The following is a 17750-nucleotide window of genomic DNA, read 5'->3' on the forward strand; positions in this document are numbered from 1 at the left end:
CTATTTTTACACTATTTTTTTTTTCAAGCTGAAAACACAAGCACAAAGTTTCTCACGGAATTCATGTCTTAATCAGCTGCTCAGTAAAGGTGGCCTAGAACTTTTGTAAGTGGAATCTTGTCAGAGCACAGACAAAAAATGGGCCTGGCTGGCATGAAATAAGCCCTTTCTACTTTGTTTACATTTATTCACATACCTAAGTCCAAGCAGTGAATTAAACCCCAAGATTGATGAGGTATGCATAACATCACGGCCTGTTTCATATTCTAGGGGGGTAGAGAGTCAAGAACATGAATGATGATATAAACCCAGGGTGAAAATGTCAAAGAGAAGTGCTGGGTGTCCTAGGGCAAAGGCAGGTTAAGAAGACAAAGTAGGAGGACTAGAGAGGTTAGAGACATTGAGGAGCCCATGTGTAAAGGGGCACATTTTACTTTTTATATTTTTACTATTTTTATTGTTTATTTATTTTTGAGAGACAGAGAGAGAGAGAGAGAGAGAGAGAGAGAGAGAGAGAGAGTGGGGGAAGGGCAGAGAGAATCTGAAGCAGGTTCCAGGCTCTGAGCTGGAGGCACAGAGCTCGATGCAGGGTTCAAACCCATGGACTGGGAGATATGACCTGAGTTGAAGTCAGACACTTAACCTACTGAGCCACCCAGGTGTCCCATAAAGGGGCACATTTTAGAGACAACGAATGGGTTTCCAGGGTTGGAAGAAAGAAAAGGGCAGTGAATGCACTGTAGTAATCCAGGCAAGAGGCCTGAATAAAGGCAGTGCTTGTCTTCTCACCAAGAGAAAAAGAATCAGGGGACCCTTAGCCCAAGCTCCAAATTACTTTGTCACTCTAGTTGTGAATCCTCTAAGAATCGTGAATACTTGCACACTTAAGAAATAGCTAGTTCTCTTCCTTAAGAAATAGCTAGTTTCTCATGATCCTTTCCTAGCGTTCTAGGCTTAGTTCTAATTGTTCTTCATACTAACAGCGACAACTGCAAACATTTTATTCTATTTTCCTGGTCGTTATTAAAATCCTTTGGTCTCTTCTGTTTGGGCTTGCCATTGGTTTAATCAACTCCAGATTAAAATTCTTATTAACACCTGTTTTCATTGGCGTAGAAACTGGCAACCCGTGAGTGACATGAGCTTTGAATGTTCTCATAATGAGCCTAAAAAGATGCAGCAGAATGGTCAGGATATCAGGTGACAGGAAAATACAACAGAAGAAGCTACTTTTGGAGGCAGACCCACAAGGGTACAAATTATGGCTCTTATGTTCTTTAATGGAGCAGATTAGGGAGAATGGCTTAATCTCATTTTTGGCAATTGTAAAACTAGACTAATAATACTAACTTCACAGGGTTGTATAAGAATCTGGTAAAACATCAGATGTTCATATATTACATAAAATAATGTATAGCACCACATTTCTCTGTGACCTATACATTATACGTTTTCAATGATTTATTATTTCCCTTGGTGACCCTCCCCTAGGAAAATCAAATAGAAACAGAAAAGATAAATAGAAAAAGTCTTTCCCCTCTGGGCTTTTGTAAATTCTATTCCACTCACTGCTTCTCTTCATCTGGTTAGCTTCTTCTTTCTTTTGGCCTCAGCTTACATGTCACTTCCTTCTAGAAATCTTTCTAGAAGGCTGAAATCTTTCTACAGGCTGAATTCTGTATTCTTCTGTATTCTTTCCTGGATTCTGCTAGCCACTGTATTTCATTAACCTGACATAACATAACTCATATCATTTTTGGAATCACACATTAGCTTCTAAACCCTGTGAGGGCAAGGGATATCTCTGACACAGCTCTTTTTGCAGTGCCTAACAGTGACAGGCCCATGGTGAACACCAAACATATTCACTGACCAATTGACTAGTGAAACAAAATTGCTCTGCAAAGCAAATGGTAAAAATAATCCCATGATGTCATCACATGTGGTTGACAACATCTATGCTTTATAACTTTTATAAGGTACTTGATAGACTACAGTTCTAAAACCAGTTACAATAGATGAAATGGTTGGATTACTGTCTGAGTATTCCTAATTTTATAAACTTGAGCTCGTACTTAATGTCTGTATTTATTGGAACCAATGGGAATAAACCATAAAGGTATATTGCTTTCTTTCTTTTTTTTTTAAGTTTATTTATTTATTTTGAGAGGGAGAGAGTCCACCAGTGGGTGAGGGGCAGAGAAAGAGGGAAAGGGAGAGAGAGAATGAGAATCCTAAGCAGGCTCTACTCTGTCAGCGCAGAGCCCTACATGGGGCTCAAGAAGAGTTAAGAATCAGATGCTTCACCAACTGAGCTACCCAGGGGCCCCCTACATGTGTATTTCTAATAAACTGAACGGTGACTGAAATTATAATGGTTCTCCAAGCATATTACTGATTAAAAATATCAATGAGAGGACAAACAGATTGCTATTTGATTTTAACACCCAGCTCTTAGACACAGATTTGAGCTGGCCCTCATTGGCCCTTTTGTCTTAATATTATCACTATTTAATTACTAACAACCTCATATTTAACATCTAGATTTAAATGCAAAATGCCATGCTTATAATTTTTTTTGATTTATCCTAGAAATCCTTGCTCCAGATCTGCACAAAATGGAGCTGTATTTGTTCTTAACTTACTTAAAGAATACTTAATTTTACTTTGCCATTATTTATCTCTGTCTCTCCTCCCTGAGTGCTGCTGTTAAAATTAATTTCCATTTAGACCTCAGGATTTTATATTGCCATTAGAATTGTGAAATGTTTTTACTCAGCACAACTAAGAACTGATGTTTTACCTCCCACTAATGGACCTTTAATTAGGCACTGTAATGAACCATTCTGTCATTCCTTCATTTCTGGAGAGAAGATTTTGTATATACGCAAGATACAATTTTGACAGAATACCAGGTCCGCTGAACCTTGCCGACTCACATATAATAGATCCTCAATTTATTATGCTTTTGTCAGCTGCTGGATTTATCATTTTAATGACACTGTCCACAGACTTATTTTGCTGCCAAAGAACAGCATCACCATACTGCAGGAATGTTTGTTGACATCTTGATCAACAACTCCTGGGGTCCGATTCTGACTACAATATTACTACTTTGGGACCTTGAGCAAGTTATTTAACCTCTGTCTAAGGATTAATTGGTTAATTTTAATAAGTGCTTTGCAGTAAAAGGTGGGAAGTGCTATGACTGCTAATAGTGATAATAAAATGATAATGCAGCCTTTTATAATGCATCAGGCTACCTCAGACTGTGATTCCATTAAGTTGCCAATTAAAATATATGCTAACGGAATTTATTCTTTTTAAGAAACCAGATTGCTATAACGATGGCCACATAGCAATTTTTTAAGTTAGATCAAAGAGAGTAAAAAATGGCAATGCTTCTTAAAATTTTTTTTAATTAAAGAAAAAGATCAGCATCCTATGATGATGGACCAATTGGGAACAGAGAAAAGCTGCACAGAAAAATACCAGATGGTTGTACCCTGATTAAATGTAGCTCTTGTACATTAAGTTGATTGTTCTTTTATTAACTCGTCTCCAAACTGCTTTCATTTATTTATCTATGATTATTTATTTATTCGACAAATGCCATTGTTGGGTATAATTTCAAAGAGGTCATCTTAGACAAATAGGAGGAATGCACACAATTAACAATAATATCAGATAAAAGTGAATAGAAACAGACAGAGGTAAAGAAGCAGTGACTTGAAAATTCAGAAGAGAAAGGGATTCGTTCAAACTGAGGGTAGATGTGAACAACTTCAAAAAGGAAATGCCCTTTAAACTGGATGGGGACAGAAAGATAGAATTTTGCATGGAGAGATGAAGGTGAGGAAGAATCCAAGGAAAGTCCATTCCAGAGGAAGAGAATACCAGGAGAAAGTCACAATGCCAGGGGAACTGACATGTGGAGAAACATGATAAGTTCTCCTTTACTAGAGTAAAGGAGAGGCTGCAAAAATAATCTGGATAGTAATGAGGGTCTGCATTATGCAGAATAATAGTTGGCGATGTCCCTGGTTCACTTGGAAATCTTTCAGGGTTGTGAGAAAATTGGAACTGAAAAGAAAAAGCTCATGAGTCAGTAAGTGGAAGTTGTGCTGAAATATTCTGCTAGGTTGAGAGGAACAAGAGGGAGGGGAGAGCGATGAAGACCTTAAACAATATGTGAGTGGGGATATCTGCATATGACTGGACTATTTTTGCCAGATAAACTCTGCTGGCCTGTGAAACATCATTTGAGAGATAAATTAGGTAAGCAATGTGAAAAGAGCATTGGCTGAGGGTAGTGGCATCTATATATGTCAAGAGGCTAGTCTACAGGAGCAGAATATACATTTAGGGGCACCTGGATGGCTCAGTCAGTTAAACATCTGACTCTTGATTTTGGCTCAGGTCATGATCCACGGTTCATGAGTTCCAGCCCATGCTGACAGTGAGGAGCCTGCTTGAGATTCTCTATCCCTCTCTCTTTGCTTCCCCCCCCTCCCCAACCTCTCAAAATAAATAAATAAACTTAAAAAAAGGGAAGAAAAGAATATACTTAGAAAAGGAAACACCAATTTGAAACCAAATTTTTCCCTTTGCTACAGCAGAAGTGCCCCCCGCACACTGTAACACCAGAGAGAACATATTTAATATTGTCTTTGCTTCTCAAATTCAGTCAGTGCATATTGCTTGATTCAATGCTGTTCCATGTACTTCCTACCATGACCAGAGACCTAGGCTACTCTCTGTGAGGGTTTGAACAGATATCAAACTGTCTGGGGCCAGAACATTGAGTAACTTTAAGGGTTGGATTGCCTGTGGGAGATTCCTGGCTCTCCCATTTACTAATTGTGCCATCTTCAGGAGGCTCTTTGTGCCTCCTCAGTAGCCTCCTCTGTAAAATGAGAATAAAGACAACACCTAGTTCATTAGTGGGATTAAATGGGCTATTAGAATTAATGTCAAAAAAGAAGTAACTACAAGAGTGCCTGGATTTAGAAAGATCTCAGTAAATGTGATTGATATAAAAAACCATTCTTTTTATTATGAATACAACATACAGCTGTGGCTACTCTTTTGAGAATAGGTAGAGAGGGTACAGAGAGAAAACATGGAGATCAGTTAGTAATAATCCAGATAAGAAATGCCAGTAGTTTTGATGAAGGCAGTGGGGATGGAGCTAGTGAGAAGCGTTCAAATTCTGGGTATGTCTTACAGGAAAAAAGAGTGAGAAAGAAACTGAGGTGTAAACAAAGAGAGCAGTCAAGAATGAATCCAAAATAGATGATGGATTAAGATGATTAAGGAGTACACTTATGGTGATGAGCACTGGGTGATGGATGGGATTGTTGAATTACTATATTGTACACCTGAAACTAATATGACACGGTACATTAACTATACTGGAATTAAAATAAATATAAAAAATCTTTAAAAAGTTAATATAGTGGGTTAGATTAAATTAAAAAAAAATGAATCCAAGATTTTTGCACCTGAATCATGTTTCCTTTTATAGACATAGGGAAAACTGTGGTAGAAGTAAGTTTGAGTAAGAAAATCAAGTTAATTTAGAGCCAGCTCAAAGTGTCCAATAGATACTTAGGTATAAAAATCTGGAATTCAGGAGATAAGTTTAGCCAGAGATATACATTTGGAATCATTTGTATCTGGACGATATTAAAAATCATACAATTAGTTGAAATTCTCTAGGTAGTAGTTCTCAATTTTGGTCACATATGTGACACATGTGGAAAACTGTAAATAATATTGCAGCCTAACAGAATCAGAATCTTTGGAGGTGATGTTTGGGAAAGTGTATTTTTAAAACTGTTTATGAAAGTGTTCCTTTGAGTCACAGGCTCAAGGAATGAGTGTTTTTGAGAAAAAAATGAGGCATAAGTACAGTCATCAGCTGCTCCAATGTTTAAAGGTCAGAGAGATGAGGAGGAACCAGCCAAAGACGGTGAAAAGAAGCAGCCAGTAAAATGGGAGTGGAAACAAGAGAGTGGAAAATGTAAAGAAATGGCCATTTTTTAACTAGGGAGTGATTAACTGCTGAATGTGGGGTAAGATAAGAATTGATAATTGGCCATTGGATATGAGAACATGAATGACAATAAAATAAATTAATTAACTTGTCTGATGAAAGATATTTCAGCAAAATAGTGAAGATAAAAACCTGACAGAGGTGAGGTCAAAAGAAAAATAGGGAACTGTAGCATATAACAACTCGTTAGAATAATGCTTCTATTTTGGATAGTAATGAGGGTAAAAAAAAATAAGCAGGGAAATAAAGTTGTGGGTAGAATGAGATGTGGGCACAAGGCAAGGTTGTTCAAGGAAGAGCTAGGGAGAGAGGAATATACTGATAAAAAGGGGACAGTTGTAAGAGATGTGTCTATGAGTAGCTAAAAGGGATTTAATGTATGAGTGGATAGCATAGCATTAGACGTAGTATGGGGTTCCTGCTCATAAGACAGAGTACATGGATATAAGATAAAGTAGTTTGAGGGATGTGATGGTGAGAGCTTGTGGTAGTTCTCTCTAGATAGATTCTATTTTGATCAATGAAATAGAAAGCAAATTCCTGGAGTGCCTGGGTGGCTCTTTCAGTCTGACTCTTGATTTCAGCTCAGGGCATGATCTCACAGAGATCCAGTCCTGCATCAGGCTGGGCATGGAGTCTGCTTAAGATTCTCTTTCCCTCTCCCTTTGCCCCTCCCCCACTTCACAGGCATAAGCACGTTCTCTTTCTCTCTGAAAAAATAAATATTTTTTTAAAAAAGATAGTAAGTTCCTGAGCTGAGGATAAACTTGGGGAGCAGGTATTGGAAGTTTGAGGAGAAAGATGAAGATTTGACATAGACATCTAGGAGAGTTGATACATTAGCAAAATACTAGAAGCCATAGTAAGTGCCCATTTAAAATTAGTGATAAAATCTCAGGTGAGACCAGTCTGTATGATTACGTGTTCTTCTTCTGTTACATCCAGCAGTGGGACACCAGTTCAGAACAGACGGAGAATTGGATTTAACCATGGTTACAATTTTCTAGGAAAGTGTAATAGAAGGGGAAGAAAGAAAAAGGAAATTGAGGGTATATACAAGGGGACGATTACAGTGATGGTTTATGGAGTCTAAGGTAGGGAAGGAAGAAACAGAATCTTTAAAATGAGAAGGATGAGAAACAACGTAAATAATTGTTGAGAGTTGGGGTGATGGAGGGAGTGACCCTGAAAAATAGGGGGTTGTTGAAATTGAGAGGATGGAGGGAAAATAGAGATAAGAAAGTTACTTAATGTAAACATGAAAGCATGCTATCAGACTGTGTTGTGGGAGTCACTCTCACTTACAGTACTGGCATCTGTCTCCAGTGTGCTCAGGCTGGCAGTGGCAGGAGGGCTGGTTGCCGGCAGTGACACTGCAGGCTCCTCCATTTTGACAGAAATCTTCACAGACGGTCTTCCCGCAGTTTGGTCCAGTGAACCCCAGTGCACAGCTGCAGGTGGGTCTTCCTGTTGGAAAAGAAAACATAACAAAAAGGAAATTATTTGACTGAAATTGTTTTCATGGAATCCTCACTAGGTAAGAAACAGGAAGCCAGGATTCCGTTCATTTGTCCACTACTTCATCTGTGAATTTAGGCAATAACATGACCTCTGTGGGTGTCAATGTTCCCATGTTTCAGTAGAGCCCAGCATAGAAGATAAGGCAGGTTCACCTCAGGTAAAACAACCAGAGTGCATTTTATGATTAATTACACATTTATACAGGTGTAGTATTTTCTGAAGTACTTGTGTTATTCTTTATACCTTTCTCATCATGTCCATTTTGCTTTTTAAATTATTTTTGATACAGTTTATATTAGCTATTAGAATATGAAATGGAAACAATCCTATTTCTCAGTATTCAATCATCATGTACTACCACTGGTAAGGCATGAGCTTAGATTTATAAATAAATATTTTTAAAAGTTTAAAGTGGGCATGCCTTCTATAATATTTATGTAATTAGTAATTTTAGTTGATGTCAATATACATACTGTATTTAGTATATAAGCACTTATTAAGTCCTATTTTATTTCATTTTGATACTTTTATTCGTGGGAAAGTACTGTTACTTGCAGTCTGGAAAGATGATTTAAAGCCTAATGTTAACAGCACACAAGAGCAAATCTAATGGACCATCTATGGATATTTTTATTTGCTCTGTAAGAACGAACTTCAGAAGAAAAGGTGAACGATCCTTTAAGGTGTTTGGAACATAACACAGTTAACTTATATCAGGAATGAGTCTCTCTAACTGCCTTCATCAAGGACGAAGTGGAAAATGGAGGACAGAACTAGCTCTGTAGGAGAGATTAAGGAAAACAAAATGAAATAATGGCTCTCATTTGTAATGGGCAAAGAATGAAGTTGAGAGGTTGTGCAAATGTAAAGAAATAACATGAAAGGGAATAAAAAAGAAATTCAGGTATAGATCTGAATTAACTAGGACTCAGAAATGTCAGTTGACTAGCATTACAGACTATCCAACCATCTCCTCTCTCACCTTTGTAGGCATGAGGCATAATTAGAATGGTCATAAAAATGTATGAGATAAGGCTTAAGACTTGAACTGTGAAAATGATATAAGTTTTCTCTATTGCCATAGATTCTACATTCTACGTTTTTTTGAAAAGCATTCATAAGTGAATAAAATGTCTCTAAAATAAAATGCACCCTCCTTTCCAAGAGAATAAATAAATCAAGCTTCCACAATTTATTTATTTTGCTTTGAAAGTGCTCCATATACTTAAACATGCTTGAAGCTACTGCTTCTCAATGAAGAAAGTTATATACATTTTTATGGTGAGTAGCATTGCTTTAAAAGTTGTTTATAAATGTGATTAGTTTGGTGGCAGATAAACGTCTATTAATAGGTTGAGAAACAAGGTAAATTGTATGTACATTGAAAGCTGAGTAACATCATGTTTACCATTCCCAGAAAATGGCTTTAAAACTTTTAGGTAAATATTTTTCTTATAATGGTAGTGAATTTTCCAGTTGATACTTACATATAGACAAAATTTCTTCATGGGAACAATAATGGATAAAAAATAGACACAACAAGAGAATGAATAGTGCTTGAAGATGAAGAGGACAGAGAATTGTTGGAACACAGTTACTAAGGAAAATGAAAGCCCTGAACAAAAGAAGTAATTTCTCTTCATCAGTAAGAACCAGTGAATGCCTTACAGAGAAACAGAACATATAAACAGGAACACAAATTAACATGAACTAAAGGTGAAACAAACAGCACAGAAAATATAGGAGCAATCAAAACGCATAGAACAATCAGAAAAAAGGGTCCTATGATGGTAGGACTTAAACACTGTAGATTTATGTTTTTCTACATTATTTTTTAGTTTTTTTTTTTAAATTAAGAGTGAAGAACATTAAAATAATAGGAGTTTAAAGGAAACAAATGCAACCCACTATGGCACTTGAAAACTTCTCTGTCCCAGTCACTGAGAGAATGACATCATGCTTTCATGTCAACTAGGGCAGTGGCCAGGTTCCCTAAACCCTCTTCCCTGGCATATGCCTCAAATCATTTAGATTCTGGCTGAATTATTTTGAAAAGGCTCTTCTTTTCCTTTAAAAAGAATATTTCTTTTTGACAAGAGAAATCTTCATATTCAGGGGAACACCAACAACTTGAAACTGTGTTGATGCAGCAGATCTTTTGATTGCTGATGGGAAACGAACTTTCTGTCACAGAATTTTATAATGGGCTCCATCTAATATACTCATGAATCTGTGTGCATCCTAACAAGTTGCATTGGATTCATTTATAGATATTTTTTAGGTAGCTCAATTTGATTTTGGCATTTGAAAAGGCAACAGTGCTGTTACAATGACTAAGGTATAGATTTACAGCAGTGATGCATCCAGGGAGCTTGGGAGTTGACAGCCTACAAGGGTAGTGTAATCAGACAAAGCATCAATTAACCTGAGGAAGGAAGGGGAGGTTCAGTTTGTTGGCTCTAATCTGTCTGGTTTCTATAGCATTCAGGGCTTAAAAGTGTGGGTTGTCAGACTGCCTGGATATACACTATCTGTGCCAATTACTGGTTGTGGGACCATGGGCGTCACTTCTCATTTCCCCTATGCAAAAATGGGGATAATAATAGTACCTTTCTCATAGGGTTGTTGTGTAGAATCAGAGAAAATAAATGAGATTATACATGCAAAGCATTTCTAAAAGTTCTAGGCACATAGAAAGTACTCAGTGACACTTTAGTTCTAATTGTTTATTACTGTTGTTGTTGTTGTTTCTACTGAATGAGATTCACTTTGTAACGGTGTCCTAAAAAAAACACTGTAACATTCTAAGAAAATCTTTTGGAAAGCTGTCTTAAATTACGCATTTTATCTCCATTATCTATTTAAGACAAAGTTAAATTTGAATTTGTATGGCAGCGATGGGATAAAGCAGAAATTCTCCATCAACCTCACTCTCAGACTCCAACATTTTCAAACTTTCTCTCTTTACTTTCTCAACATGCTTCGTTATTTCAGAAGAGAAGCCAGACCTTTCAATATGTATGTATTGCTTACATAAATGAATTCTGATTCCCTAGCAGAAAGAAAGGTTTAGGAATCGAGATGTTAATGTGTGGTGTTGTCTTTACTGTATATTTATGTCCTCTTGCAAAGCTTATCTCTGATCTCTTAATCACTGAATCCATTGATTTCTTTTTAATCATCCTTCTCAAATGTTCTCCATAATTTTACACATTTTATTTTTGAAATTTATTTTTTTAAATTTTTTATTACACATCTACTCTTAAAATTTCTATCTCTGCTTGGTTTCTAAAATACTGCTATTGTTGATTTCCCTTTTTCTGTAACTGTCCTTTTCAATTGCCTTTATGTTTTCTCATTCTGGGTCTTAAAATATGTTCTTCCAAACTTCTTTTTGGTGATACAATACAATTTCATGGCTTCAATATTTGTCTCTCTATCTGAATGCTTCAGGCTCATTTTTCTGACGCTAGGCTCATTGTCCCTTCTAAATGACAGAACTTCATTCTCAGTCTTTGTCGTATGTCTCTAGCATGTCTCTGGATGCTCAGTAGGACCCACAGGGGAGAAAATTCTTCTCACAAACATTGTTCTGGTAGCATAGGTTCTGTAGATTTCTGTAGACTAGGTTCTCTCAGTGGTAGGTCTGCTCCATACTCAAGTTCAACATGACACGATATGCTAGCAAAGTGCCTTACTAGCTGTATACAATAAATGGAGCTTAGTTTATTTGCTCCATTAATTTATTGTTAATTTATCTGCTATTCATAAATAAATGGGAACTGGTTGCATATATTCTCTAAAATGTTCCAGCAAATTTTCATGCAACAAGGTAAATAAATAATAAACTGTTCAAATTTAACTGGATAACCAATAGTAACTAATGTTAAATACAGTGAAAACATAACTAAAGGCATTAAATACCTATAATCAATAATAAATATTATTAAGGAATACTCATTGACACAACTAAAGATTGGATTGCTCACAAGAAAAATGGAAATGTCTTAGATTTTAACAGAGTTCTTTAAACTTCACTGGCCTTGCAAGACCCTTCCATACCAAAACTAGTCTCAGTAAAGATGACTGATTCAGAAATAGTTCATAAGAATAATTAACAGAAACTAAATAAATTTGGTACAAAGTTAAATTATTTGTTAGTTTGTTTTTTGGTATTAGGCAGACCTGGAAATCAAATCCTATTAGATATTTATTAATTGTGTGTTTTTGGAAAACTTAGCTTTCCTCACTAGATCTCATTTTGCATCTCATTCTGTAAACTGGTGATAGTAATGCCTACTATGTGCTGGTAAACCACATGGCACAATGTCTGCCATACAGCAAGTATTCAATTAGTAGCGGTGGTATCATTATTACTACCATAGTATTAATATTATTGTTAACATATATTAATTATTCATATATTATTATTCATATTATTATATTATTATTACTACTCTTAGTAGTAGTGGTGGTATTGGTATTAATATTACTATTATTGTTAAATAAATTATCAACAAAGGTTATTATTTAAATTCAACTGAGTACATATTCCTTTATTAAAAAACTACATATGGAATCCCCATACACATTATTTTCCATATGTATTCTTTTGAAAATAACATGCCCATTACCCAACCTATATATCAGTTCAAAATAATGTTTTAAAGTATTTAACAAAAACTGAATCTTTTCTATTATATAGGCAACCACATGGATATCACAATGATTTATCATTATTCCTTGTTAAATGAGCATTAACTTTATAGGATTTGGGTATAGTTTACCTCTAGATAAATGGGCCTATTTGACTATACGTTACTTTTAGTTATATAGTCATAGCCAGCCTCTTTCTCTGATATGGGCAGACAATATTGCTTATTGCCATTGATAATAGGTAATGTCTTTGAGCACTGAATCAGGAACAATCTAGTTTCTTGGATTCTAGTTTTCTTAACCAGTCTAGCTCACATCTGAAAAATGCCACAATGTAGACATTACAGAGTGATAAGCATTAAATAAGGTAATACAACTAGGAAATTTGCCAGAGTTCTTGGCATGTATGAAGCATTCAAAATGTAGTAGTCACTAGAATAAAGTTAACATCATGTCTGCAAATTTTCTAAAATATTACAATTACTGAATATATATTCCATATAGAAATCGCTATTTGATTGCTAATAACTTTAGAGTAAAATTTGCTGTGTAGCTTTGAGTCAAATAATATATGAATAAATATCAATAAAGATGCTCAAAAGCATATATTTGTATCTGAATATCATAAAGGTGATCTGTTGGGGGCACCTGGGTTGCTCAGTCGGTTAAGCTCCTGACTTCAGCTCAGGTCATGATCTCGCGGTTCATGAGTTCGAGTCCTGCATCGGGCTCTGGGCTGACTGCTCAGATCCTGGAGCCTACTTTGGATTCTGTGTCTCCCTCTCTCTTTGCCCATTGCCCCGCTCACAGTCTGTCTCTCTCTGTTTCTCAAAAATGAATAAACATTAAAAAAAAGGTGATCTGTTGGCATTTTTCAGTAACATGATGTAATACTGGTGTCTGTCTTTAAAAGCTAGATTTATTTAATAAACGGTTTTTAAGCGGATTATAAAGATGCCACTCATCAGTGCAATTTAATCAATATTGTATGACTTTAAGCAGGCAAAATTACTTCTCTGCTCAATATTGGACAAATAAATCATTACCCTTTTTTTTCATATACACATAATGCTTGAAAATGTGTGGTTGATTACCATGAAGAAATGCTAGCAAAAGTAATTACATGTGAGCTTCCTATGAGACAGTGACAGCGTTTATTATTTCTGAGAGGTAGATACCTGCTAGTGAGCATCACTAGTCAGTTCTCTTTCTAAGCAATTTATTTGAATTCATACTCATTTGTCAGTGTGAACCTTGCCTCTTATACTGTTTGATTTGGTACTGGTTGAGTAAGTCTGGTGCTTGTAAATTTTTATCCCTGGTTGTAATGTTTTCTACCTACTGGTCTTCTATGTATACAGTCACTGTTTAGTTCAAATAGTCTGATAAACACATTGAGTTTAAGTAATAGCATTTAATTGACATTTAAACTGCAGAACGTATTTACAAATGTTTACATTTAATATTCTATGAAAATACTCTCTAAAAGTTACATACTCTTGGGGTACCTGGGTGGCTCAATCGGTTAAGCATCTGACTCTTGATTTCAGCTTAGGTCATGATCTCACACTTGTGAGACTGAGCCCTGAGTCAGGCTCTGTGCTGAGTGTGGAGCCTGCTTGGGATCCTCTCTCCCCCTCTCTCCTTGCCTCTCCCCTACTCATTTTCTCTCTCTCTCTCTCTCCCTGTCTCTCAAAATAAATAAATAAACATTAAAAAAAATTAAAAGTTACATGCTCTTTACTCACAACATCTTTAGTATTTGAACAAAACCCACATTCTTGTTCTTTTATATAGGATAAAAATAGTAAGTTGGGAAATAAGTCACTACAGCATTATTTAGTTGGATACTAGATTGCTATCAGAAAGTTCTTCTCCTGACCTCTTACCCCCAAGACTACTCTGCTTTGTGAAATCTGTCTTCACTTCTGACTTAGATTCAATAAAAGTTTTGAATGCTTTAAAAAATTGCTACTCTTTTTGATAAAGAGATTTGACATTCTACTTTTCCACTTTATTTAATGTTTTCCTGCACTGAAAGTGAGTGCCCATTTATACATAATTTTAGTAAGTTGACTATAGCTGTCGAGTTGTCTTAAGCATCATAAAGATTACAGAGAACTATTCACCAAACCTGAAAAAGAAAAGGAAAAACTGTGGACTTTACTTAGCGCCCTCCCAGTACTACTTAATATATTCTGACATGTTTCAAATTATAGGTCACAATCTATTTATACCTCTGGAAAGTTCGTTTTCAGCCAGCTTTGTGAAAATGAAACTGAAATATTTTTGTCCTTTCTGTGAATAGAAGGAAGCCAACTCAAACCATCCGAGATTAGCTTAGAAAGTCATAAGACTGAATAGCTTAGTACTGCTCCCACCATGTAGTCCAAATGAACCAGTAACTGTGCTTCATACAGTCAGCAGCAGAATTAGAGAGAATCTTACTTTCAGTCTCTCACAGGTTTTTTGAGAAGGTGCAAGGACTGAGAACAGCACCCGCCACTCATAAGCAGTCTAATATATATTAATTACCGTGATCAGCAATAATAATAATTATTACTTTATTACTTTCTAACAGCAATGCATGTTACTTGGGGAACTTAGAAAATAGATACATACAGAGAAGGATCTATTTCCTTATATAGACACTTTATGTATGCATTTTTTCCATTTTGGACTCATATAGCCACTTCTTGTCCTTTTTAACTTCAAAATGCAATGTGAATTACTGGATCTTATGATGTTTCTATTTTTAATTTTTGAGGAACCTCAAAATACCATTTTCTATAGTGGTTACACTAATTTTCATTCCTACCAACAGTGCATGAGGGTTCCCTTTTCTCCATACCCTTGCTAACATTTGTTATTTCTTGTTTTTTTTTGGTACTAGCTATTCTGACTGGTGTGAGGTGGTATCTCATTGTGGTTTTGATTTGCATTTACCTGATGATTAGTGATGCAGCATTATTTATACTAGCCCATATATGGAAGTAATCTAAGTGTCTGTGGATAGATAAATAAAAATAGGATACATATGATATGTATGTACAATGGAAGATTATTCAGCCATGAAAAAGAATGAGATCTTGCCACTGTGATGACATGGATGGACCCAAAGGGTACTATGCTAAGTGAAATAATTCAGATAGAGAAAGAAAAATTCCATATGATCCCACTTATATATGGAATCTAAAAACCCAAACAAACATATATAAAGAGATGACCCATAGAACAAACTGGTGGTTGCCACAGGGGAGGGGTTAGGGAATGGGCAAAATGGGTGCAGGGGAGTGGGAGGTACGGGCTACCAGTTATGGAATGAATAAGTCATGAGGATGAAAGGTACCAGCACTGGGAATATGGTCAATGATACCTTAATAGCACTGTATGGTAACAGATGGTAGCTACACTTGTGACGAGCTTAGCATAACGTATAGAGTTGCCAAATCACTCAGTTGTACACATTAAATTAATGTAACACTGTGTGCCAACCATGCTTCAATAAAAATACAATACAGTACAATATGAATATTTTCCTATATTATTATATATTCCACAATTCTGGTTTTATTTATCATATAACATTCATCTTTTAGGTATGTTTTACATACTATTTGAACTCAGGTTTCTATCTCTAATTTTACATTATAAATAACAGTATATTGAACATCTTCACTTCTAAATATTTTGTTTTTTATCATTATATAATCCTTGGGATATGTTTATAAAACTGACATTAGTTAATTAAAGAACACAGAAAAATTTTAAAACCCTTGATGAGTGTTTTCAAATTACCTGCATCAAGATTTTTACCCTGAACATTTTCTTCTTAGAGTGATTTGAGGATGCTGGTTTCATGTGTGTGCGACTGGGCTCCTGTGCTTTGTCCTCTCCAAACTCCTCCTCCCTCTTTTTCCTCTTATCTTCCTTTTTTCTATGTTTGCGTGTATGTGTGAGACTTGTCTTCTGTCATTTGCTCATTATGCTTTCTGTTTTTTTTTTCCTACTTGATTTATCATAGCTATGTCTTTCTATGTCACATATTTGTTAACATTATATGCACTATTTTATGTTTTCGATTTTACATTTTCAACTTAATATTCTCTTGGATTCTTAAAAAAGCAAGTAGGACCAAATATCCAGCTCTCAGCATTCTCTAAATATAAACAATATTTATGTTGAGGAAGCTAGGACATCAAGCTTAATTTAAATGAAAACTTGCTCTCATATGAGTAAAAGTGAAAGAAAAACAAAGATGGGCAGTTAAAGGTGGGCATGCGTACCCTTTATCATGATGTTAATTAGGTGGTTGTGTACTCCATGTCCTAGGTACAGATGTGACTTGAGACACATCAGTGTTCATGTTTTGTCACTACTCCCATGATGTTTTCAGGGTATCCAAAAGTTCCTAGCTTAACTGGGAGAGAGAACACTTGGAGACAACACTTTTAGGGCAGCCAATATTTGATGGCAGTGCCATCATCTATGCTATCTTCATATTGGGGGCAGTGTCCTGAACACAAAGAGCCTAAATGAATGAGAAAGGAAAGTCTCACCGTCTACTTGCTTACAATTATAAAGTCCCTGCCTGTTGCAGGAAGACATAGTGAGAAGAATCTGCCCCCGCCCCACCCCCCACTGCCTTTCCTTACTCCTCTTTACTCCTGTTTCAGTTGTGGGGACAAAATCATTCATTGCCCAAGTCCACAGATGTGGTTACAGAGAAGGCTCAAGCAGAGTTTTTGCTTCTTCTTTTCATATTCATTTAAGATATTCATTACAAATATTATCTACTATAGAAAATTGTATTGTCACTCCTTTGCCTAGCCAGTCCTGCTTTTATGTATTTTCAAACTTCCCAAATTAAAAACTGCTTTCCCCTCTGCATAACTCCAAACTGTATGAGTGGGAATATTTGGCTATATTGCCCCAAATTTACAAACTCTCTTGCTCTATTACTCTAAATCAGCTGTGTAGAAAACCTTGATTCATTTTGATATGAACACTGAAATTTTAAATAATAGACTTATAAGAGTAAGGAAAATACCAAACAGCATCAACATACCTTAGATTATAAATATTTATAAAAGTGAAGATTAATTGTAAATATATAAATATATTTAATGACATAAATACCCTCATTATATCCATGATGAGAAACATTCTTAAATTATTCTTTATTTTCTATAATAGAATGATTGAAAAATTCAATTCTTTACTCTCATTTCCATTATTTTGCTCAAGGCAAACTTTATCTTAATTTCCTCCTATGAGGTCATAGAAATGAGCTACATGCACCCTTGCTGATATAATCAATGTCAAATGATTTCATTTTATAGTACTTTTCTATATGAATATAGTTCATATATTTTATTTTTAGCTTTCTCTCTTTCAAAAAAAAACAACTTAAGGAATGAGGAAAAACTCGTTCCTAGATGCAAAATTTTAATTATGCCTCTCAGATGCGTGCTTTTAATTAACTGGTGACATTTCCTTTGTTCAATTATTATAG

General features: G+C 35.6%; 1 protein-coding gene across 1 annotated transcript in view; it reads right to left on the bottom strand.

Annotated features, from left to right (window-relative positions):
- Positions 1–17750, bottom strand: part of LRP1B (LDL receptor related protein 1B) — a 1866249-nt gene that overhangs the window by 62170 nt on the left and 1786329 nt on the right. The window contains exon 84 of the mRNA XM_042994392.1: positions 7364–7525. Coding sequence (XP_042850326.1) covers positions 7364–7525 — 162 coding nt within the window. The remainder of the gene's footprint in view (positions 1–7363; positions 7526–17750) is intronic.

Source organism: Panthera tigris, chromosome C1 (genome assembly GCF_018350195.1).
Source record: "Panthera tigris isolate Pti1 chromosome C1, P.tigris_Pti1_mat1.1, whole genome shotgun sequence".
Lineage (NCBI taxonomy): Eukaryota > Metazoa > Chordata > Mammalia > Carnivora > Felidae > Panthera > Panthera tigris.